This window comes from Manacus candei, unplaced genomic scaffold (assembly GCF_025592945.1).
Source record: "Manacus candei isolate 608988 ecotype Guabito, Panama unplaced genomic scaffold, ASM2559294v1 h1tg000034l, whole genome shotgun sequence".
Taxonomy (NCBI): Eukaryota; Metazoa; Chordata; class Aves; order Passeriformes; family Pipridae; genus Manacus; species Manacus candei.
In genome coordinates, this window is record NW_026138082.1 from 796,765 (window position 1) to 822,937 (window position 26,173).

The 26,173-nt window shown below is 41.9% G+C and overlaps 1 protein-coding gene across 4 annotated transcripts in view; it reads left to right on the top strand.

Annotated features, from left to right (window-relative positions):
* Positions 1-1,067: 1,067 nt before the first annotated feature.
* The window catches only part of NHSL1 (NHS like 1), a 182,623-nt gene continuing 157,517 nt past the window's right edge, over positions 1,068-26,173 (top strand). For 3 of the 4 annotated variants that reach the window (XM_051792484.1, XM_051792486.1, XM_051792487.1), the window contains exon 1: positions 1,068-1,672. In XM_051792484.1, the coding sequence (XP_051648444.1) occupies positions 1,315-1,672 (358 nt within the window). In that variant the 5' untranslated portion in view covers positions 1,068-1,314. The remainder of the gene's footprint in view (positions 1,673-26,173) is intronic. The other variant, XM_051792485.1, reaches the window with a different exon arrangement.

Sequence of the window (26,173 nt, forward strand, 5' to 3'; positions counted from 1 at the left end):
GCCCTTTCCCACAAGAAGAGAGGGATTGGGTTCCTCTCTTTATCATATAGCAGGAGCCAGAGCCAGTAGGGCATTGTCCAATTAAAATTAAATAGCAGCTGTTGACAGTTGCTAGTAGGCTAAATTGGTTCTGTAGGGAATAGCTCATTAGAGCCGTCATCTCCATGAAGAGCTGATTGTGTCCTACGTGGGAAAAGTGCAGGGGCTTCTAAGGCTGGAACCTGCCTTCGGTCCACACCAGCGTTACGTGCAACGTTCGGTGCAACTCGATGTCATGTTCTGCCTGAGCCGGACTTTGCTTTTCCTACCTTAATGTCAATCTTACTAAAAATTAACCACAAACAATTCGCCGTTCCCAGACAGGCTGATCTTCTTTCCCTGTCTTGGAGCAGCACCTCCGGCCTAACCCGCGGCAGGGCAAGGGGCTGGGGTGAGACCTGCCCCCTCTCCTGCTTGGCCCCTTTCGCCGAGCAGGGGAGGCTGGAGAGGCTGGCTTCGCCCTGGGGAGTCCCGCTGGCCCCAGCGCCGCGCCGCGGGGCCGCACCAGGAGGAGCTACCTTAGCTGTTGGTTGGCCGGGAAGGGTGAGACTCCAGTTTGGGAAGCCACAGGTAGGCGGCAGCCTCTTTTGCTTTTCCCAGGTTCGTGGAGGTTCCCCTCCCTCCTCTCCCTCCTCCTCTTTTTCCTGCTCTCGCTTTCCGGGTTGGGAGTTTGGTGCGTTCAGAAAAGTGCCTGCAACAGCGCGGGGTTCCCCAGGTGGGGCTGGTCCGGGCTCTTTCTCTCTCCTCCTTCTCTGTCTGGCTTTCTTCCTTAGTGGCCACATCCAGGGCGCTTCAGTCCCCCTCCCACGCTTCCTCCTCTTTCTCCCGCCCCATCCCCACTTCGGGGAGAGAAAGCCGGGCTTTTTCCTGTCTCCCGGCCGCCTCGGGCTCTCCCCGGGCCCGCCGTGCGGCAGTGCTGCGCCCCACTCCTCTCCCCCTCCTCTCCTCTCCTCTCCTCTCCCCTCCCATCCCCTCCCTCCTCCCGGGGCCGCTCCCGCCTCCGGGGGCCGCTCCCGCACATGAGCGCCGCGCGGGGCTTCCCCTCCGCCGAGGCGGCGGCGGCGGCAGCTCCCCCCCGGCCCCGAAGCGTGTAGCCCGGCCGCCCACCCGCTCCGATTCATTTGTTGTTGTTCTGCTGTTCTCCCTCCTTCCCTCCCTCTCATCTCTCTGAACTTTTGTCACCGCGGCCGCTGCGCGGATGAAGACTTTTCGTGCCGGGGACGCCTAGCTTCTCCCGCTGCCGTGCCCGGCGCTGCACCCCCTGCCCCGGCCGCGATGCCGTTCCCGCTGCGGACCCTGGAGCCGCTGAAGCTGTGCAGGTTGGAGGAGGCCGGCGGGGATGGCGCGGAGCGGGGCGGCCCGGCGCCGGGAGACCCCGCCGGGGCGGCGGAGGGGGGCGGCGGGCGCCGCCGCGGCGCGGTGCCGCTCTTCGGGACGCTGGAGCAGGTCAGCTCGTACGCGCTGGTGTCGCTGCTGATGCAGCTCTCCGACCTCTCTCGCTGTGCTGGCGACATCTTCGGCGGGATCCTCAGCGAGGCGGACTCCCTCTGCCACCGCAACGCCCGGCTCCAGCGCCGCCTCGGCGCCCTGGAGGAGCTGCTCGCCCGCCTCGACCACCGCAAAGTCAAGATCCGTGAGTACCACCCTTCCCTGGAGCTGCGAGCTCGGCCGGGACGGTGGCGGGTCGGCTCGCGGAGCGGGAGGACCGGCCGGAGGGCGCCCGCCCGGTGGCGGAGCGGTTGGTGCGGTAGGCTGGGGTTTAGTTAGTTATTTATTTAAAAAAGAAGTGAAAGAGGGGAAACTTGAGCGTCCCCGTCTCGCTTTTTCCGTGCTCAGGTGGCGGCGGCCGCTCCCGGTCCCACCGCGGCTCCTCCCGGGTCCCCCGGGCTGCAGCGCGGCGCTGCTCATCCCCCGCCCGGTGACCTGGCCCTGGGCTCCGTCCCGGCGGCTCTGGCGCTGGATGTCGCCCGCCCTGGCGGGAGGGGCGGTGTCAGCGTGCGGAGCCGGTGACTGCGGGTGTTTTCCCAGCGCTTCTGCCTGGCGGAACCCTGACTCGCTCGGGAGAACGTGTTCGCAGGGCGGGCTGGCCGGAGGAGGGGGGCCGCCAGCACTGCCAGCGCCGGGAGGTGATAGCGTGCTGATCCCGGGGGAGTTTGTTTGTGTGTTTATGCCCGGTTTGTGCTAAACTTGGGATCAGCGGAGCTTCTGACAGGTCAGCCCACATGCCTGATTAATTCTTTTGTGTGTGCATGGGAAGACCTCAGTAAATAGAAACTTGGATGTACTTTGCAGCTGATTTTGCGTCTCTCGGTTCTCCCAGGCTTCTGTTCTTTGTGTAGCACTGATCCCAAACTTGTATTTTCAACTTCATAGAAAGTACAAGCAGCAAAATCTAGGTTCAGCCTCAGACTCCTAAGTAGTGGCAGCATAGGGAGGTGGATTTAAAGCTTCTTTTATAGCCTGCAAAGTGCCCTCAGAAGTGATTAATTGTACACCTACCCAGAGTTATTGGAAGAGTGTTTGTTTTTTTCTGAGCTTGACCCAACTTTGGAGAAAGTAAGAATCGTATGTGGTACATAGGGTTTTGTTTTGCATGGCCAAGCTCCCAACAGGCAATGTGAAAGATGGCTTACAACATCAGCTTAGCTTTCTCAATGTGCTGGAAACATTCAGGAGCCCAAGGAACTGTGTTGCAACTTTTGTGGCAGCTGTATAAGGTGTAAGCCCCAGTCTACATAGGGTTGCTGCTCAGAGACCACCAATAGTTTTCTTTTGAATGGAAGTAGAAAGCTTACTTTGCGTATGAGCAAAACTGATAAGGAATGCCTTTCACTGATAAGATTCAAAGTGTATAAACCCTGTGTGGGTTTCATTGTGGAATTACTCCTTATGTATACGGTTTCTTCAAAGGAAGACACCTTCATCATCCTTACCAAATCTTATGGTTTGGCTCAAGTTTTGTGTGAGGCTAAAGTTTTGTGATAACCAGTTTTACTTTTTTGGTGCTTTGTAATTGTGTGACAAATTTAAGAAGCATTTCTTCCTCAACAAGACAGGTATTCCCTTTTCTGCCAATATAGTTATGTTCGTTTGGCATGGCATGGTGCAGTCAGACTTGAAATGAGAACATGTTATTACTAGGCATACCTGCAGTACGGTGATATATCATGTTAATGTCCTGATAGAAAGTGGTATTTATTTATCTCGATATAAATAGGGTACTAATGATTACCATACACATATGCAATGCATTTAAAGGGAAGGGTGAAATAAGGCTAGTGCTGCACTGTGCAAACCTTGAAATTCTACATGTATCAGACTCTTAGTTATTGTATCCTCTCTTAGTCATCATTTTGCACAAATTATGTATTTGCTACTTTTTGTTGTTGTTGTTACAACTCAGTTCTTTGGGCTAAGCCTGTTATTGCTTTTAATTTGATGATCTTTGTTCTTGTCATTGTAATGCCCAAAACTGGACACGGTTCTTCTGTTTGGCTTTCTCTGTTTGATTTTAAATTCTTTGCTAAGTGGCACCTCTGCTGTCAATTCAGTTTTACTTCTTGAAAGCTGCATTGCTGCTCCTAATATTTACTTTTCAAAGGGCTTATCTGTTGAAGTCGAAGATAAATAATGATTATTTCTTCCTAATATATTTTTTAGAGTTTTTTTGTTTTGGTTTGGTTTTTTGACTTTTTTGTTTGTTTGTGAAGGAAGGTTATTTTATTTGCCTATCAGTTGCCAGGAACTGATGTGTAATCTAAGCATTTTGACCTGAAGTTGCACATAAAGCCATGACAATTCTCTTCTTATGTGCTTTCTAGATATTGTAATCTGGCCAAGGAGATCAGGTAGGATGATCAGTTGTAGTTAGAATCATGAATATCTCTACAATGCAAGCTGCCAAGGCTTGTCTGCAAGTTTAACACTGTTTCTGATGTTAAAGAGAAATATATGCAAAACAAAGAGAATGGTTTAATAATGCTGTCTTTTTTTGGGAGCAATGACAAAGGGCATTTTTCCTTCCCATTTTTGAAGATACGGAAGCCTCATGGAGAAAGATGTTTGCTGGTGCAGGACTATAAGAACAATGAGGATTGTCAACAAATTTAATTACTTTCCCATTTACTAGATTCTTACTAATCATAAACCTTGTGGGGCAGATATTGTAAACTACTGTGCCTCTTGTGGTGCACATGTACATACACAGGTGCAGCATGACAGATGATTTAAGTATTTTGCTGTGGCTTTCAGGAGGAGGGGATGGGACATTGTACACCTGCTTTTCAAATCGAGGGTATTTTCTACTTGAATAAATGGCTTTTGTTCTCTTTGTGGGGCCCTGACAATACTTTCCTCTTGGAACTGAGGGTCCCAGAGTGATTTCTGTGATCCCAGCATGATGTTGTATGGGAAGGACCAGAAAAGAACTAGCAAACTTCAAATCTGGGTCACAACCACTTCTTGAGAAGTAGCTGCAGACTGGCAGCTGGTAGAAGATATGCTATGTACGTCCATGGTGCTTGGGAAAAGTACATACTTTGAAATTTTGGGGCTTTCTTATTTTTGTACTATCATAATTTTGTTTCAAAGTAAAGTTTCCATGCAGTACCCTTCAGATAACAGGGGTCCATTAGTATTTGTTCATCTCCAAGCATGGACAGGGGTGTGAGGGAGGGAAAGCAGGCACAACAAAGCTCTTTGTCTTCGGTTAGTCATTCTCTGCATTTGTTCACTGTGTTTGCTTGTCTGTCTGTACAGTGTGTCCTTGCGTGTGTGTAGGATCCATATGCTCCTAGATATAGATATTAGAGTATTAATAGGTAAATGTGTCTCAAATTATTTCTACTGATTCTTTTCTGTTATGTACTCCTTGGTATCCTGAAGTGAATGCATTAGTTCAAGGACATCCATTCATTGCTCCACACAGGAGGAACTTTGTGATGTGGCAAACTGGTTAAGGATGTGCTGTACTGCAGTAGGTGCTACACCTTTGCAACCCTTACTAGGGGTTAATGTCCCCATCTGTCAAGAGTGGCTGTAATTCTGCCATGCCATTCAACTGGGAGGCCTGCTTTCTGAGGATTTTGTATTGGCATGCCACATGTACTCCGAGAGTTTTAATTTCACATCCACTTCAGGATATTGAAGGTAGCTTTCAGATGTCTGCAGTCTTGGTGATGGTTGATTTTTTTGGGAGATCACCACTGACTCTGCTCTCTCTGGTTTAGCTATCTTAAACTTTTTGTCTAGGGTGGTAGAGAAGCTTTTCTTTATGCCTCCCAGCTGAGAAACTTGTGCTTGACTCTATTTCAATACAAGTATATTTTTAAGGTGAATTAGTAAAATGCTTTCCTGATATGTATTTATTTGAACTTTGCATGATGAACAGGATGTTGTGCCATAAGAAGGGACATCAAAATATGATGAGACATGTCCCCGTGGGCTGATGAGTGGTTTATAACTCCTGGTGGTGGGAGGCACTAATGGCTCAAGATGGTTTATAAAATTCAAGTGTAGTATACAGTATACCTTAGTTCAGCTGAGTTCAGCTCAGTGTCTAGAGAATTAATTAGATTTAATACTTTTTTCATCAGGTTTTCATTAAGCTTATGTGTGTTGCTATTTTGCATGATGTTTTGTCATATATTTCCAGCATCCAGCTGCTGTAATATGTTTTGCACCACGGGACTTGCCTAACAGCTTTTCATTTTCCAGCAGTGTGCATCAGTAGCTGTGACCTAGCATTAGGTGATGCAGTTTTTCATCACTTTCAGTCCTTAAACGTCAGGGTGCGTGAGGACAAGCACCTCTTTGAAGTGATCAGAGCTCATCAAAAGGCATATGATGGCAGCAGAGAAGTCTTGCATGAATAACAAGGCCAGCTCTTCTGAGGAAGGATGTTTTTTTCCGTTAATATTTGTCTTCTACCATCTGCCAATATTTATACAAAAATTAATACTACTGTTCTTTTCTGTGGATCCTAATGATTCGACAGTCTGAAATGCTGTCCCTTCCATCTTCTATGCTATTTATTTTAAAGTCTTTCTGAAGAGATGTTTTGAGAGAGGTGTTGGGAGGTTAACCTAATGACAACTTCTGGTTCAGTTTCTCCAGTAGTAGGATGGGGTTTGGCCAGTTGTACCTCCTGTTCTAACAAGAAGAAACAGATTCTGTGGGAGGGAGGAAATGATACCTCCTAATTAGTGTTGTTGTTTAAAATCCTTCAGTGTTTGGTTTTAAAGGCACAGTATAATCATTTGATTTTGATGCAGAATGTGTATACATATGTATGGGTTTGTTTTTGGTTTTTTTTCTCCAAGTTTAAGCACATTAATGCAAGAGAGCTTGGGGGGGTGGGGACTATGGCTTTCAATTTGTCTGCATGATGGAAGGCCAATCCAGTTTACACTTCATCTCCTGCTATTTTGTTTAGTAAGTATTTTCCACTCTTTGTGTGCAAGGCAGTACTGGGGCACATTTCCTGCTTTAGCCGAACAGGAAGCTTTATTCAGCTTATTCCTAGGGAAACCCCTCCTCCATCCCTAGCCACCAAAAGTGAGCATTATTCGAGACAGTATCAGCAGTAAGCAGGAGATGAAGGAGCTGGCTGACTTTGTATAGTTTCTGGTGTAAGGTCAGAGAATACAAGATGTTCATCATCCTGCAACAACAAGGACAAACCTTCTTTAGAAAAAGGTTTAGAAAAAAAAAAAAGCCAGACAACACCTCCCCTTCCCCCCAAAAGAAAACCAACCACATCACAACAAAAAACCCCAAACCAACCACCAAAACCATGGTGTGTGGTTGAGAAAGCTTTGGTAAGAAAAGACAGGCTCTCAGGTGAATAATTCTGTTCTAGCAATATTTGGGAGCTACAGTTCATCTGTGATACTCTGCAGATGCTTGAGATGACTCCACTGTGGTACTTCTCTCTGTTGCCATGTAATACAAAGATTCAACAGCAAAGATTTAACAGCCATGTTAAACAGTTAATTCCTAAGTTCTCCTTGGGAAAAAAAAAAAAAAGAAGGAATTTTCTCTTTTACCCTGTTGTAATTATTGAGTTTGCTGCTCAGAAGCAATATAACTCTTGTTTTATTTAGCTAGTGCAAGACTAATTATCTGTGGAAATTCAACCTGATCCAAAGGAGATTTTGTTTGAAATAAGCAGGAAGAAAGTCTGAGTTAGAAAAAGATTTCCCATGGGGATGGTGGGCCAAGTCGTTGTCCTGCTGAGTGGCAAAGCTCCAGCTGAATTCAGTTTGATGAGGGTTTGGCTTGCTGTTTTGAAAACAGTTGACACTCTTTGGCTGAAATGTAGAGCTGCTTTGTACATTGCTCAGAACCTATTATACACCACCTATGAACGTTTATTTCCGTAGATCTTATGATTGGCTTGATCATTCAGGAAAACAGTGTTTAGGAGAGGTAGTTAATGAATTAAACATACTTGTATTTAGTTGTTTTCAATTAGGGTCTATTTTGAAGGTTGCTAGATATTTTAGGATGCACTAAAATGTCCTCAGAAGTTTCTTTTCCTATTAGTATTGGCACAGTCTCAGCTTGGTTGAGTGTGAGCTAGTAACCTTGGTCTCGTGGGCTTCTCTCCTAAAGCTGCTAATACGAATCTCCTGCAGAAGAGGCATTTTTTTTTTTGGATGAACCTATTAACAAACAAAAACAACACAGTGGAAAGCCACTGAAATTCCTCAAAACCTCTGTCCTGGAATTTAAACCAGCTCTAATCAGTGGAAAGTCAGATGAGGCTTTCAAGGGGGATGGGGAGCAGATTATCCCACGTGTTGTTAATGATTCCTGCATCTTCCATTGAAGTGTTTGGTGTTGGCTGCCATCAGCCACAGGATACTGTGCTTAATGTTGCCCAGTCCAGATTCACTATGGTAGTTCCTGGCCCTTTTCCATGTTTCTGGGTGAAGGAGTGGCAATTCCCCTTTCCTCGTGTTTCTTTTTTTCCCCTTCATGCTCAAATAAATGATACAATAAATGAAGGCATGTGCTTTTGTTCCTGTTATCAGGAGCGCTAGTGCAGCACAAACAGAAAGGGAGATTGAGAAGTAGAAGGAATTAAAAAATGCACATTGAAAGCTTGGCAATTATGCAAAGCCCCAGTTTCTTTTGTAGTCCTAAACTAGCTATCAGCAGGCGAGATCAAAGCTGTCCACCCTAACAGTTAACAAGATCAATTAAAGATGCTAATTAAATGTTGTTCTTGGCTGTAGGTTGGATAGGAAACCTGCTGGTTGGATGGCAGTCTCCAGAAAGCCTGGATGACACGCCACTTAAGAGACTAGAAAAAATATCTTGCTACCTGTGGGTTTAGCACAGATTAATGTGGGTGGACTTTGCAAGTTGTTTGTGCTTATATCCTACCATGTTTTAGTTGGGCAGGGCTGCTTCTGGCTTTAGGCTGTTGTGGTTTTTTTTCTCTTCGTCATTTGTGAATTATGGTGGTTAAGTTAGGATTTATTTATTTATTTATTGGCCTCTTGTCCTTTAATCAGCATTGTGCATATGAGATTTTATTGCCCTTTAAGAACTAGGAGTAGTTAGAATATAAATGTTTAGGTCCTACTGAATGTGATTGAGCTTAGGGTGCTATGCAATCTGGAGGCAGGGTAGTTACTCCTTCAGAGAGAGGCAGCACCAAGTAATTGCCTTGTCATAACTCCTCTTGGTAATTTCCTTGTTGAAGCCACTGGACTACACAGTTTTTAGGTTAAGACCCGATTATTTTTTTAATTTCTTTCTTCTTGTTTTCTCTTCCTCATTTTCTTTAGACTTTCCACCCTACATGTTCTCTGAGCTGCCTCTCCATCTTCAGCCCCATCTGTTCTGAGGTCTGACAGTTTTAGCGTCTTCTCTGCACCTCAACACCCATGTTGTGCCTGATAAAACTGGCCTTGAGCATCTCCCTTTCCTCAAATACAACACTCTGCAGGCCTGATAGTTGGTTGGGTTAGTGGGGAAGAAGGTGAAGAGATGGATGGCAGAGACCAGGGAAGGGTGAAATTTGATGGAGCTTTTGGCTTTCTCATGATATCCCCTCTCACCCCTCTGTTTCATACCCCTTGGTGTTAGCCCCTGTGAAAGGCCTTCCTGGCTGGCATTGTGGCACAGTGGATAGCACTATAATTAGTTTTAATCCTGTTCGAGTATGTCCCTTTCTTTATTTTTATTGCTTCCTTTCCAAACATGTCTATTGCTCTGCTATAGGAGTATAAATCAAGAGCAAAACCATTTACACCATTACAATGGTGGAAGTGAGAGCATCAAGGTATTACTTGACATAAAAAAAACCCTCAAAAGAATTAACTTTAATATGTATCTGTGGCTGAGTTCTTATAACTTTTGAATTTATAGAGCATTCTAATGTTTCGGTAGATTTAATTTCCCTAATCTACAGGCGATCAGCAGTTCTGTTTTAATTTGAAATCTTGATAAGAAGTATATCTGTTAAGTTGATTGGTTGGACATTCCTTTTACTGTAATCAGGCTGTAGCCTAGCTAAGCAAATTTTGAATATTCTAAGGTTGTAATTTTTTAATTAACTTAGCTCCTACTTTTCAGAGATTAGGACTATAACAGATGCCTCCTGAAGTATATTGGAACTATGGATGCTATCTGAAGAACTGAGTCACTTTTTTTTTCTACTAGCAATAAATGTTAATCTTAATCATAATGGAAAAACGATAGAGATTTTGAGCATATTGAGTAATAGTGACAATGGTGGAAGTTTTAAAATTTTTTAAGTTTTTTTCTTTTTTTCTGGTTGAATGGCCAAATGGAAAATGAAAACAAGAGGTTTCTACACTATGCTTTATATGGTAATGGGTTGTACTTGAATGCTCTTCTTTCTCCTTGTTCCTCCCAATCTTTTTTCCTTTTAGTATCGAAATGCTGTCTACAGATGAGCTCTCATTAGCTTTTAAGGGATGGGGTAAATATTGCTGCTCACTGGCTTACATACATACTTCTGTGTCTGGTTGTTACACTGGTAAGGTTTGTCAAAATCTTGGATTGGAGTAAGAAAGCAAGCCCAGTCTTTCTCCTTGCAAATGGATATCTGTCTTTTTTTTTCTACTTTAGCAAGTTTTGGCTTTTGGCAACAGATAGAGTTGGCTTACAGGAAGATCAGCAGGACTCGAGATGAGTGCTCTGTGCATTATCTCTAGTGGCACCTTTTGTTCCTGTTGTATGGGAGGGAAGAGCTCCAAAGCAAGTGGTGTTGGCTTTCCCTTCCTATTCAGTATCTTGTTGATGGTGAGAACTGAATCTACTTGTGAGGCTTGAGAAACCAAGTGATGTTTAGCTAATGCAGTACCTTTAAATTGTAAAAAAAAAATCTCAAAATGTTGTTAGCCTTAGAGGTTGTTGTTATGTCCTTAGAGCTGCTTAAAACAATTTGAATTAGAAAAAAAGAACCCTTCTACCAGAAAATGGAAACAAGCTCTTACAAAACTTTTTGTTAACTGTGGTATTTGATTTTAAATTTAGAAACAAAGCTAGATTGATTACACAGCAAGATCCACTGCCCATTATTCTGGACATGAGGCAAATAAAATCCTTTCTATTCAAATTTTGATTTTTTTTTTTCCTCCCTCCAGTATATGTAATAGACACTGAAAAAATATTTCTTTGCAGAAGTCCAAGAATCCAAGAATTTCTGGAGATAGTCACTCTATAGGATTGAAGATACATGTCAATGTGTATATGAACAATAATGCAGTTAAGTATATGGTTATAGTCTCCTTTATACTATTTTGATTTGTAACATTGGAAACACAGAAACTATTATGTGAACTTTAATATTTTAAATATGAGAAAGAAATAGGTTTTTTCTGCATTTGTCATGAGGAAGAAAGAGAATGAAAATACAGTAATGTTCATAATATGTCTTGGTGTGTTAGTTTAGACGCAGTTTTCTAAAACTTGTTTGTTGAGCTGTTTTCTTGCTCTGTTAAAATAAAGACAGGTAGTTACTATGTGATTCCTCCTGCTAGCTTTATTTTAACAGCTTGCGTATGTGATAGAAGATTGAGTATTTTGAGGTATAAGGATACTTATCATAAAAAGTCATTCTGCATGGCTGAATGCATGCTGTAGGCAATGGGTATGGGAGGAAATGGGTGATAATGGGGTTAGAACTGAAGGGTTTTGTACCAGTTGTGTTCGGGACCTTGATGGAAAACAAGATATGGGAAACTGGTATAGCAACTGATCTCCACAGGGCCAACACCCTTCTCTGTATCTCTGGCTGCTGCCCTCGCAGTGGAGAGCGTGTGCAGTCCTGTTGGGCAGGCTGGGACAGCCTGAGCTCTGCAGGGAGCAGTCCCATGGAGAGGGGGGGCCCTGACCCCGTTGGGCTGCAGCTGGGCTCAGCCCCAGTTGTGCAACATGTGCCGAAGTGGCTCTGCCTCAGCGCTTCCCGAAATCCTGGGAAGCATCACGTAGCGTTTATCTCATCGTGGGGAGGCAAGCATGATCGTGACAGGGGTGGTTTCAGTGTAAATAATTATTGCAGTTGATTTTGAAATTACAGTTGCAGTTATATAATAATTATGAAATAAATGGAATTGTAATCTATAATCATGATCTTTACCTTCAGGAAAGATAGGAAAGCTGGAGAAAACAAGGTGAGTGTGAGCAGTTGTCTTGCCCTGCCTTGTCTTGGTGGTCAGCGGTAAGACAGGGCTGCCCTTCAACAAATCTCTGGCATGGAGAGGAGGGAGCTGTGCTCACTTATCCTGAATGAAGGTTAAACTACAGTGTTGGCCTGCTTGTGATAGCAAATTTCCTTAAAACATTAGAAAGCACTTACACAGCACAGCCACAGTATAGATTTAACTGTGAGTTATAAGACTCTTTGCCCCGAGACAGTCTAGTCTTAACACATACAAATGAACCCAGGAGATGGTAATTTAGTTGTGTGGTTTAAAAATGTCTGTTTTGAAGAACCAGAAGTTTCACAACAGTTATGGGCTTTCTTGAGGTCTAGAGGAAAAGCAGATAATTAGAAATCCATGGAGTGTTTGCCTGAGGTGAAGAATAGCACAAAAACATAGAGCTCCTGGTGCTTTTTAGTTTGTCATGTTACAAAAGTCTCTGTCTGTATCTGTTACAGAGACATCGTGTCTACTTGATGGTTATGAAGACCGAAACCATCTGCAATGCTTATTATCTTGCCTGCTCCCACTCATTGCTGAGTTTGGCTTGAATTCTGTAATTTGTGATGTGCCCCGTGAAGAGCGTGGTATGTAGCACAGGAGGGAGTGCTCTTTGAGGCGTGTTGTTTTGACCCCATTGCTCTAACTGAGCATGTTTTCCCCTCCCACCCCTTTTCCCAGCACACAAAATACAGTAGCTTTTTCCTTACAAACCATTTTGTTACTGTTAGTAACCTTGCTGGCAAATTGTGAAACTTGCTACAGTCTGGAAATAGCTTGTAAAAAGTTGGATGAAGAGTGGGTAATTTAGCGTTGTACATAGAGATAATGTGCTGCAGGTTAAGTGATTTAAATGCATTGTGTAGTGTGACTGGTAGAAAAATGAATTAGGTCATGATAGACAAAAGCTTGTCTTCATTTGAGCTCCTGTCAGCTTGGCATGTTTGTGCTCTGTTGGCTTTATCACTAGTTATATCTATGCACATATGGTATTTCTAAATTAGATTATTATTAGTGGCTGATAAAAATAAAATATGAATAAACTTAATCCTGCCAACAAATGAAAGCATGGGTGTGTTTCTACTAGAAGTTTGAGCTAATCAGGGAGAATCCCAGGATATCTCAGCTTTTAACAGAAATAGCCAATACAGAAAAGGACTGATCGACAAAAGGCAGATACCACCAAATAGCAAGCTCGGATATGAACTCTGTAGGTGAACACTGAAGTGAGCAGAGTCTTTCTCATCACTCAGCCTGAAAATTCTGCATGATCATGGTTAGCAGTAGAGCACAACCTCCATTTACAGGGTGCTATAAGAGATACTTGAACTGTGTGATGTGTGCTGCAGTACCTTTTTTTGATTTCTCCCCCCACCCTGATGGTTGTTGTTGAAGCTGAGACAGTGAGTTTGAATGGAATGAAACGTTCAAGAAAAAGTTTGAGCAGCTACCAAAGGTCATGTATTGAGAACTTTGCAACTAAAAGGGTAAACCTTATAGTGTTCCCATGGGCCCATTTCTTGAGCTTGTCCAGGTCCCCCTGGATGGCATCCCGTCCCTCAGGTGTGTCACTGCACCACTCAGCTTGGTGTCATCTGCAAACATGCTGAGGGTGCACTCAATCTCATCATCTATGTCATTGATGAAGACATTAAACAGAACTGGTCCAATACAGACTCCTGAGGAACACCATTTGGTGTCCTTCTGGACTGAGCTATTGATCACTACTCTCTGGCTGTGACCACTTAATCCAACCCCCTACTCAGAATAGGCTGAGTGTGAGCCAGGTGCTGAGGGTTGTGTGCGGCTGGGTTTTGACTATCTCCAAGGATGGAGCATCCACAGCCCTCATTAGTAAAAATGGTTTTCCGTGTGTTTAAATTGAGTTTCTTGTATTCCAGTTTGTGCTCATTGCCTCTTGTCAAAGCATTATAACCATGAACACTATTACACTCTTTTTACTGGAAGGCTGTCCAAGAGGAATGCTAATTGGACCAAAGATGGACCACCTGATCAAGAATGCTGGGGTATTCTGTGGCCTTAGGTAAATGTCTTAGCACATTTATCTGAAAAAGGATGGGTAAGGGAAGGTGTTAGTTAATTAAGTAATAAAGCTGGCAGCCAAAAATAATATTATAAAAATTACAATTAATATTTTATAGTATTTATTTTTATTTATAATTATTTATTTGAGGACTTCTGAACTTGCGGTGCTTCTTTGGAAGCGCTTTAATACTGTCAATAAAAATACCTATTGCTTCTGTTGAAAGGCAAGGTAATAAACTTAATCTCAGGAAGATGGAAACTATCTCCAGTGGAGATAGTGGAAACCACTTCCAGTGCCTCACCTTATGGATACTGTTGGCAATGTCTCTTAGGGAGTGAAAAGCATTCACTGTTTGCAGGAGGAGTCCTGAACAACCCTTCCGCATGCTCAAGAATTTCAGCAGCGGCTTCTTTTTGAAATTCTGACAAAGGTCCTTGGCTAAGTTTTTGGAAACTGTCTAGGATCTAGGTTACATATCCACAGTACCCTATTTTTTGCTTGTTGATGGCAGCTTTATTAAGCAGGATAGAAAACATACCATATAGTTCTGTTCTTCATCTTGCTTGAGGCAAGTAAGCAAACTCCAATGAGAATTACAGGAAATACCTTTTTGATCATCCACCCCAGCAGTTGATCAAATAAAGCAGTTCCTCAGTAGCCTGAGTTGCTGCTAATTAAACACATTTTCCTATCCTGCCCCTAAGTAAGCAATCTTTTAGGCTGCCTTAATTGCCAGGACTGTGCAAGCGTGACAGTGCTTTAAATGAAACTTGTGATTTAAGGGCTAAATAAAAGCTACTGGAGAGAAATAATTTTGTTTTAAAATGTTATACTGCAGGATTATCTGGTATTTTACATAACCCATAACTTACACACATGGATGGCAAACTATCATTATACATTCATTTCTTTTTCAATGCAAGTTCATAAACTCTTGCTAAAGTGTCCAAATTCACATAGAAGAAGCCAAACTGGCATTCAATAAAGCTATATTTAAAGCTCTTGGCAGGACTTTTCCCATATGAAAGATGTTATATATAGGCTCTTGGAATAAAACTCTAAGAAGTTTTGGGATGACAATTCTAACTACTGCCAGATCATCTAAAATTAAGAGATTTTTAAATACTAGGTCACAGTTTTGTGTCAGAGTTCTCTTATCTTACACTGTCTTCCTATTGTACATGTAAATTGATTTTTGTTACAGCACCTCTGGGAAATACCCACTGGATAAACTTGTAACCTCAGGTATTTGGCACCTCTGTTGCTTTTTGCTGTGGAATCTTGCAAAAATGGGGTTCACTGAAAAGTCTAGCCTTAAGTATTTGAGTGTCGTGAATGATTTTTTCCTCCCCTATTGTGTTTCTAAGGAGAATAGTTGTAATCTGTGGAATACATCCTGTTTTCTCGGCTGCAGTGAAACCCTTGATTTTTTTTTTTTCTGTAATACCTTCTATTTTTCTTCTTTGTTAAGGCTGCCCACATCTGACCCAGGACTTCTGAAAGACAAAGACTAATAGAGATGTGTTCCTTTGTTTTTTACCAGAGAGGAAAAGGTTGGAGTTTTTTAAACCAGTTAGTTTTCCCTGTGGTGCTTTCAATCAAACCTTGTGTGTCTGTGTGTATCTCTCTCTCTCTCTCTCTCTTTCTCTCTCTCTCAAAGAAAAAAAAAACAACAACCCAAAACTAAAAAACCCAACAACAACAACAAAAAAGCCAGACAGAAAAGCCCCTATCAGATGAAAACAATTGACTGACTATGCCCAAACTGTAAGAAACCCCAAAACTAAAAAGCAAACCTTAACAACAAATAAAAACAAACAGAAAAGTCTCCACCAGGTGAAAACAACTGATTGATACTGCCCAAACTGTAAGAAAGCCAAAAAAGTAAAGACCTTTTCTCCTAAATGTGCATATTTTGATTTTGGTTTTCTAATCTGTATCATTAGTAGATTAATCCACAGTAACTTTTAATTTGATTATATTCCTTGATGCACATTTTTATATAAATAGATTGTGTAGCTAAAATTTCTTTTTGCCTGTTTGTTGTTTACATTTAAGGTCAAAAAAAACATGTAGGGGTGAAAGTCTGGGTTGACTTATGATTTGCATTTTCCAGCATCAGTTTTGACCTTGAGTTGCTAAGTATGAACATGGAACAAAAGAGCTTTATAGAAGTGGTTGATGGATGGTTTGTAATATTGAAGCTTCCCTCCCCCATGTTCACATCCTCAGAGCTCAGTCTGTCGTTACACTGAAGCACTGGCTTCATAGGGAACAGTCTGCTGCTTCAGGAGTTAAAAATACTGAGGCTGGCACTTTGGGAATTTGGGAGACTTTATGATAGTGAAGATGTAGGAGATAGAGAAAAGTGAAAACTGTGTACGTAAGTTTTGGTGAGTTTTTCTGTCTTTTAATTGTTTTGGGGGGAGGATATCCCGCAGTGTTTCCTAATGAGGTAATTGTTTTAAATCAACATTTTGCCTATCTATTGCATAGGTAATGCTATTGTATTCCTTTTGTCTTCTCTCTGCAAACAGCTTGCTTTGTGTGGATTGTGGTGTGTTTTTTTTAAATTACTTTTTCATAAAAAGTGCTTTTGATCCTATCGTCTCCAGCTTTCCCCCCATTCAGTAGCTCTAGCTATTACAGGTTCATGTTTTGTCAAATTTGCTGAGATTCTTCTCACTGAAATGCTATAAAAAGAACGAGGCAGTTTTTTTGGGAGGAGAAGGAACTAGCAGCAGTGGAAGTAGCAATCTGAGTAGTGGTGTATCCAGGAATGCTCTGCAAGCCATATTTTGGAACACTGAAATTTGAAAGCAGAGTTTCTCTGAACTAAAGATTGCCCTTGAGTTTTTCATCAAGCTTTGTTAATGTCCAGTACTGAGTGTGGTGTAAGAGCAGGACTGCTGTAGAGTGGTAGTGTGGTGGGTGGTGTTGAGCTGGCACTGTGCCTCCCAGCTGAGCTTCTGCCAGCGGTCTGGGGTGTCCTAAGATCAGCAACTGGGGAAACCTGAGTGCCTGTGCTGTCATATCATAGAACCGTTTATGCTGGAAGGGACCTTAAAGCACATCTAGATGCCTCCTTTTTGTGTAATTAATTACCCTGTTTTGCTGTGGATGGAAAAGGTAAATTGATTACAAGAACAGATGGCACAAATGGAAAGGCATGGACTGAAAAGAAACAAAATTAGCACAAGGCAGGCATCAGTCCCATTGAACTAAAAAAATTCTGTCCTCTGCAGTCATCTTGCAATCAAGTTAGATTCTCATGTATGTTGTCGTACTGTTGCCGGTGGAGGGGTTGGTTTATTTGCGAAAGAAAAATAAACAGATGAAGTGGAGGGGAGTGTCACTTGTTTTGCTAGAGGGAATTTTAGGGAAAAAACAAAATGAATGTGAAAAATCAACAAAAGTTAAAATGCTGTGGATTAAATCCAATGAGTACTATAGATGCTGAGAGTGCTTATGGTTACCAGCATCCCTATGACAACAGTCTGTACTGTAAGCTGGCAAGATCTCCTTTAGTATGGTTTAAGACTTGTTTGAAGGTCTTTGCAGGTCTTGTAGAGACAGATCTTGATTTTGGAAACAGGAAGTACTGAAGTGGGTACAGAAAAATGGGCTGATGCACAAAAAACTGAGAAAGCTCTGTATGAAAATACCACTGCCACCACCATAAAAAAAAATTTAAAAAATCCTTAAGTGGAAGAACAACATCCCTTCTTTGAAGGCTGATGTTTCAAAGTGAGCCACAGTGTAGATGTGGCCATAGCTGTAGCTAAAAGACGTTCTCACTCAGAAGTGTCAGAAGGGCTTTGAGGATGGCAGAATTCCCATTGTACAGTTAAACAAAGAGAACTCAGAAAGGTCAACTGCCACATCCAAGCAAGCTATTATCAGAGCCTGCATCTCAATCCTGCTGAAACAGGAGATCCCAATGGATTAAGATGCCCTCCAGTTCATAGGTTGTACAAGCTTGGTCTAGCTGGAATTGGTTTGCCTTCTGTTGAACTGTACTTTGATCAGTTTGGCTTTGATGAATAGGACATCAGTGGCCAAATTTATCCACCAGATCTGAGGAGGCAAGGAGTAGGAATGTGGTATTTTGCAGACTTGGTCTGATTGTGATGATTAAGACGACTTTAATGATAAAGGAAAAGAATTACATTGTTTCATGTAACATTCTGTAGACATTTAAATACAAGGTACTGCTTTTTACCCCAGCATTATATGAAATTAGTTTTTTATTATCGTTTTGGTGCTCTAGGAAATCTACCACAAAAACACCTTCCCTAATGATCCGTATATTTCAGTGATCCAAAAGTGTCTTGGATTTCCTGTTCATCTGCTTGACTGTGTGCATGCCCAGAGACACATTCCACAACACTGTGGTTCATGCTTGCTCCTTCAAATCCAGCTTACCCTCTTGCTAGTCTGCTGGTTAGTGCCTGGGCTGAAATCTTTCCTTCTGCCTTAACAGTCCTGAAAAGCCTTCCTCAAAAATCCCTGCTTTGATTAATTCTAGCAACCCGTTGCAAACAAATTGAAGAATGCTTTTACCAGATAAATTGGTAAAGGATGGTAATGTACATACCAAAATTACTGTGAGAGGATTTCTGTGGAAAGAGTCAAATGATTTTTTTTTACTTAGGTTCAGTAAATTTCATTGAAGATGTGTATGTGATATCTCTTGTGATTAATTGCTCTCAAATATTTATCCCAGCTGAGTTATGTAATATGACTCTCTGAAGGATTCTGAGTAAAAAGTCTGTGAATGGTAAATGTAAATGTCTGCCGTGGCTTTTGAAATTTTAGATGTGAAGGGTGTTAATGGGAAAAATATTTTACATAGCTCCTAAGATAGGGTCTAGAATTTTTTAAGGCCTTGTGTTTAACTCCCAGTAATTTAAAATTTTGAGGCTTTGCTATAAGTTGTTCCTTATGCTTCTGCAGAACAAAAGTTGAGTGTCTTCAAAGAAATTAGACTAAGGCTGCAAAGTGAAAAACACCAAATGGAAAGGTATGTACCTAATTCCAGCTGCTGCCTGTGAAAATCTGCTATAATACACTTCAGATGGTATGATGGGGTGCTATTTCTGAGTACCTCAATAAGGATATTTTTTTTGGCAGCAGGATGATTAAGACTTTTTCTCAGTTACATGGAGTCCTAAGTTATTCAGAGTGCTTTCTGCTGGCAACCCAGAAATGGGAAATGGACAAACACTGAGCTGAACACGTAGAAGTTTTCAGTATATATAGAAAATTAAATTTCAGGGTTCACGATACCTGTACTAATACCTGAAGATCATGAGTTTTCCTTTACTTCTTTTGAAAATGGTGTTTGCCAGGGTGTAGCCTTTCTGAGGTGGTTGGAGGCAGGATGGCAACACGTCTTGTGCTGGAGTGCTGAGATCAGCATTGTCTTGGGAGTCTTGTGCTTGCTGCATGCAGAGAATGGGGAAAACCAGGAGTTTCTCTACTTGAATGTAAAGGAAGCATAGTAAAACAGCTGTTGTGGTGAAGGAAAGCATACTTGAACACATGAAAGTGTGAGATCTCCAATCCAGATAGGCAGACAGCCTGTGCTTATCTTGCCTCTGTTCACACTCACTGCCTCAAAACCAGCTTTTGATGATGAGGCTGCTGATGTGCCCACGATTTTACCTACGATGTGCACTACCACAGTCCTGTTCCCTTATGCTGGGCTTTGTCTATCGCTCGTCAGTCAACTTCTTGAGTGGTATCATGCCAGCTGTGTTTTCAGCCCTGTGTACATGGCAGTGGTGGCTTTCATTTCTTGATTGCCTGTGCCCAGCTGCGGCAGGAGGCATTTGGCCCATCCATGCTGTGTCGGTGCTAGCTCACAGCAGACCCCCACTCTCTCTAAGAAGTGGCAGTCCAAACTTGTTCAGAAGGCTACTGTTGGGACCACTCTCACTTCAGTTGCAGACTGGTTTCTTCTTGGATGCTGGGAAGATCTTGGTGTTAGTGCAAATATAAATAAAATCAGACCTAATCTGTTTGTGCTTAGCTGACTAGTGTGACCAGTGTTAAGCACAGCTGATTGATTTGCTGGTATTGTTTCCTTACAGGGCCATAGCACAGACCTTGAGATACTGGGATGCTATAGTAATGGGGCTTGAATAGTTATTAAAAACAAAAAGAAGAGTATTTTTGCTAATATAAGAATGTAGTACAGCATTTTTGTGTGTTTCATCCTGTTTCTTTAGGGATGGTCACATCTGCAGTCCATCATGCAGGGCAGCACTGCTCTTTCTGTTGCTGGGGAGGTCCTCAGTTGGTCCATGTCAGAACCTCGTGAGTAGATATGCAGGAGAGTACCAAGAAGCAAGGAGGAAAGCACCATTGGCAATGAAGTAGCAGTAGTTCCACCAGCCTCTACACTTAAATCAGGATCTTGAAACAGTTTTGGATTTCAGGGGAGCAAATGCTATACAGAATTAGTTCCTAAAGCTCTGAAAATCACGTGAGATTTTTAATGTTGAGGAAAAAGACATTAGTCTACATTTGCATTAATTTTAAAAGTCATTGACTTTGCACTCTTCTGTTTTGGTATGCATATAACAACAACAACAAGAAAAAACAGCACTGACCCAAAGTAGGTGCTCCCATGACTTCACAGAAGGATGGACACAGTCACTGGCTGGCATGGAGGCAGCATGGGGCATGCAGTGGGGCATCCTGCATCTCCTGATGAGCAAATGGGGAGAATGATTTGGGCAAGTGTGGCCAAATGGTGCCAGTTAACAGGAGTTAGAGCAGTCCCTGATTTCAGTGGTACTCAAAATAACATCAAACAGGAGCCAGCTCTGGTACTTCTTTGGCTACCCCTCCATCGCTTTATAACCACTCAGTGCTGGCAGTGCCTCTTTCTACCTCTTCAATGCCAGTGGCAACATTTTGAAAAAGTATCTGATTCCAAAATAAATGTGCACATGCAGATTTGCTGAGAATTAGAACAGTGTGAAATGAAAACAGATTTAGTTATTTTGCTGTAAGTTGGTATGTAGTTCAGCTCTCCATAACCACTCCTAAAGGATATAATAAATACTGAAGAGTTTAAATATAAGGCTTGATATTTTCTTTAGTAAATGGTTTTGAGTATGGCGTCCCGAACTATTTTTAACTCTGGAGAGCAGTTAACAGTATGAGTGTGTTTTTCAGGATTTTTCTTCAGCTTATCGGCTCATAGTCCATTGTTTAGAGGAAAAAAAAATTCCTGTTTATATATTTTTTAATTAAATACCATTACATACTCATTTATTGTTTTAATATCAGATGTATAGTGGTGATATTTTTAGGATTTCTTTTTTTTAGTTTTTTTTTTCTTTTTTAGAGCTGTCCTCACAGTCCTTAAAATAAAGCATGCTGTACTGTCTCCCAACCCCTGCCTCCCCCAAAAGAAAATATATTTCTTTCTCAAATGTAATTCAGAAATTACAGGTTGAGTTTTATTAACCCCCTTCCCATGCTCCCTGTAAGCAGGTGTGGCCTGATCTCCTATATGGAGTCATTCACATTATTGCCAGCTGAAATCTGTTCTGGGTATATAATTCCCTAAAGTAATGCTTTTTTATTTCTGAAACACTGAATGTCTCATCACTGTGTGTTTATGGCAATAGTGATATTTTCAACCATAACAGTGTTACTCTAATTCACACTTGTGGAATGACTTTTCATTTGTAATCTTTGAGGCATTTGCCTTACTCCTGCAATAATTAAAGTTCAACTGAATAATTATGAGGACTAGCCAAGCTCATCTTTATTTTATATATTATTTGCTTGTTTTTATGGTTGCAGTTTATGTATTTGACAACCAAACCCTGAAGAAGAAATGACAAACAAGCTCAAACTGACGTATTTCTAAGCTTAGCTAAGCAGCAATGAAAACTCTTGACAGCTATCTAGTAGTGGGAGTAGCAACTAAACCAGGTTAGAGTTATTTGAAGGCATTCATTGCATTCATTCATATGTGGTACTTCCTCCATATTCGTCAAGTAGTTCCATTCTTTCGTTTACATTTGGAAGATCATCAGAGCTTCAGAAGTTATTTACTCACAAGCTTTATTTGCCATAGAAAAAGTACAAGTTTTTATGAATAAACTGCAATGAATTTGTGTCACATACATCTCTCACCGCTCAACATCAGATATCTGGTACCAATTTTTTTCTTCAGCTTTAGTAAATGTAGTGAATATTCTTCAACTTTTGGCAAAGCTAATAAAGCAAGTATTTGCAATTCTTAAATTCTGGAGATGACATCTAAAAAACCTGAGTGGTCTGGGTTTGTTTTATCTCAGCACCTCCAAATCCCACTCAATATGTACTGCTTCGTACTATTTTACAGTGTGGAATGGAGGCAGAGGTTGGCTTGCTCAGCCCCGTCCCTCACTCATGGGATGAGGAGTGTACAGCTCATCTGATTGTAACTGGAAACAACTGCTGAACTTTCATCTGTTAATTACCCATTCATTGAGGACAGCACTGCTGTAGCATCTGTTAGACATTACATCTTTTTTGGAAAGAAGCTAGTAAGAAAAAATATAGGAGGGACAAAAACAATGAAGTATCAGTTTAGAGCACAGAATTGATAACAAATGTTCTATTTCTGGTTTCTTTGCTGCCATGGAAGCCTTGTACCTTTGTGCAAATAATCTAAGTGTCTTTCATCACCTGTTAAATTAAGTCTGTTCCTGCTGGATGCAGGTACTTTGATTATTTTTAGTTTATGCATGTATCCATAGAAAGCTTTGAAAATTCTTGAATTTGCTTTTTCTTTCCTCTGCCTGTGATGTCACATTTTTTTATTGTTTGGTTTTTTCTACAGCCATGGTTGTTATCAAGCTTTTCTCTTTATGGCTTTTCACTTTACTTTCTGATGCCCAGGAGCACAGGGAACCTGGAGAGGCTACACTGCTGCAGCAGCTGGAACCCTCATTGCAAGGCTGTGGGAGATAGTGCCAGCTGCTCTCAGACACAAGGCTGAGAGTTGTCACTATCCCAGTGTCAGCAGTGTCTCTTGAGCTGCCTGCAAGGATCTAACAAGTTTGTAAGATTGAGTTGGGATTTTTACAATGGTAACAAAGAGAATTTTGGGACACATTGGGATGTGGACTGGAAGAGAGATTTATATTCAAATTCTTACTGTTTTGGCCTAAAGTATAAAGGATATGGTTGCTGCTTGTTCCCAAACAGAATGCTTATTTCACACCATAATTCATGAACAGGTCTTCCCTGTCTGATAGGATGTGACAGAACCATGTGCAGTGTGTGTGCTTAGCTGTTGAAACAGTCCTCTGCATAAAGCTACAGTGCACTTCAGTCTGTGCTGATTTTTGCTTCGTACTGGCTTCTGTGTCTTTTCAGTAAGTTTTATCTGTTGGAATATCTACACTGTTCCCCAACATAACCTGCCCAGCCACACCTAAAACACCAGAAGAGCTTGGTATGGGGGCTGTGTGTGGGGGTAGCAGGAACAGGGCACCAATGAAATGTTCCAGGCCTCTTCCAAATGCATTATGACCCCAAGAGAATATAGGAGAATGGTAATGTCCCTTTTGATGGTGGCAATGAGCTGGTGGATGGGCTCAGCCTACCACACTGAGTGATGTGTGATCTTTGTAACTTCAAGTTGCTGCCACCCATTGTCCTCTCCTCTTGCTTTTGCACCAGGCTCCGTGGGCTGGATCCAGTGAAGGTGCAGTGCTAGTTCAGCCTACTGACCCAAGGGCAAACTTTCTGGCAGAAGGGGCAGCACGTGGTTTTACTATATTAGCAGTAACGTCCATTCATGCTAGAGATAGGATAATGCAGTCACTGTAACGGTGCCTTAACAGCTTCTCCTTTCTCACTGGTGTGCTAGATCAGCACCAAAGTGAACATAGAAGTAAGCCAATTTGAGGTAACTGTGAAAGAGTAAAAGAACCTGGTAGGAGCTTTTTATCTGACATTTGCTTACTATAAAACCCTACAAGAGTTACTATGCTCTTGGGAGGTTGCTGGCCCTGGCAGTCTGGACTTGCTGTCCAATAACTTAGCTTGCAGGGTAACCCTGAGTGCCTAAACTTAGTTGATACCTCTCTCCTTGGTTTGTTAATTTGGGGTTCTTTTTACTTCTTTAAGGGCAATGATGGGTACTTCTCATTTAGTAATCTCTTCAGACAGAAGGCATAGTGCCAGAGCTTCAGTCGCTGGGCTGGGATGAAATAGCAGCCCTTTCTATCTGTCCTGCTGAAGTCAAGGTCATGGGACCAGAAAAGAAGAAATTGGAAAGGAAACCCTGTAGGCTTTGTAGTCTGGAGTTAGGGCAGTTGGCTGGTTTGGATTGAAGTGGGGTTTGGTCTGCAGTCTGGGAGTTTTTCTCTGCTTTAGTCCAGCATTTTGTTTTTTTTTTCCCTATGTCTTTTATTAATAACAATACAACTATTATTAATTAAAAATTCTGTGTATCCAAATCTGTGTTCTTCATTCCATGTCATTCATAAATCTACTTCCTTTACCTAGATGACTAGGTATTTTTGGCGTGTCAAAATGGAAAGCTTTGCTTCCCATTTTTCTCATGAGTATACCTCCTCACTCTCTCACCATCTCTTGTCTTTGTCTGTAGTGACTGGAATTTTCACTTAGCTGAAATTCCTGTTTCTCTCACACACCTTGACTATTCATTAGTTTCCTCTATTGAAATTGATGCCAGACCTGTGTTGCTTGATCTACTGCTGCAATTAAATGCAAATTAAACCAGTTTTGCTCAGTGTTAGTCTGCATTACAACTCACTAATTAAAAATGCCTAATGTCTTGAAAAACCTGAGTCACTGAACTTCCCAGCCTGGTACAACAGTCTGTGACTTAGGATGCAGTGGCAGAAAGCAACTGGTTTGGAGTTCAGAGCGCAGCAGATGCCTCTCAGATGCTAAATAAGTAAAAGACAGGATATTACCCCTTCCTGTTTGGAGCTGCTTTAGTAGGAATTGGAAAAGTTTTTTTATATGATTATTCACAAATGGTGGGTTTAATTCAACCAGAAACTAGTGCTAGTGGCCAAACAGGCAGGTCTGTGCTTGTCATGTTTTTGATTTGTTCTGTTTTGCAGGAAATTCAGGGTTTTTATTCTGCCCCCATAATCCTGCTTTCCTGGGAGCCAGGGTGGGAGGACTGTTCCTTCTCCATGTTCAACCCTGCCTGCCTCATTCAGTGGTGTCTCCTTTTGCATTAAAATCAAGTTTCCTCTTCCTGTTTGATTTCTCCCCTCCCCCTTCTCCCTTGCACATTTCTACCCTGTTTTCATTTGTTCTGTACATTTGCCTTTAGTATTGATGCTTCTCAAAAAGCTCTCCTGTTAGGGCACATTAGTGTTATAACAAGCATGCCCTTTAATATTATCTCTCTTCTGTGTAAGGTGCACATGGGACCTGATTTTGAAATTCCCCTTGGGGTGGGGAGATTGTTATTGCTCAGCACACTTTCCCTTGACCGTAGGCATGGCTACATATACAGTTTAGCTGGGAACACTGTATAGGATAAGTAGTAGACACATGCTGGTAGGAGTGGGCATATTGGTGAGTAGCTATTTACTGCCCAGTGTACAATTACAGCTAAATTGCTTTTCATTAGAGTCTTTCTTTAGACTGGTTCTACTTCTATGCATGTGTTCATTTCTCAGGCTAGTCTTAAACAACTTAAGAAGCTGGTACCGCTCCACAGGCTGTATATCTGGGATGTTTTGGGTTGTTATAATTTTTTGGAACTTTGTCTCCTTACGAGAAGACCACCTGTCTCAAAGTCATCCCCAAAACACAATCAAAACACTGAAGTTTATATTTCATTTTCAGTTTCGCTGATAAAAAACTGTTTATTCAAAGGAAATGTTTAAAACTAATGGTGGTTCTTTTCCTTGTCACTGATGCCTGGCCATTCCTAGCATTGATCCTGAGTGCTCAGGTTGTAGTTTCTCAGCAATGTAGTTGAGTCAGGATTTCTTGGATTTTAGCATGGCATGGACTTCTTTTTTGATACCAGCTTCATCAATTACACTAAATCTTTTCGCATCTATTAAGCAAGTGTGAATTTAATTTGTCTGTCTAGTCTATCATTATAGTCCCAATGCCAGTGAACAAACTGATCAAATACTGCCTCTGCAAAAGCTGAGCTGATGGGCTTGCTAGCGTTATAGTTGTTTGACTATAGGCACTATTAGTGATCTGTATTGGATGTGAACCAGTGCTCCAATACTCACACATACTGTGCCCCTTGGCTTCTCTGAAATGCATTTGTTGGTCGCTTGTGAGCACTACATGGAAGGGAAGGCTGTTAGGGTTTTCACAGTGATGGTAATATTTAGTCTCAATATGTAAGTAGAGTTTTATGTATGTGAATGCAGAA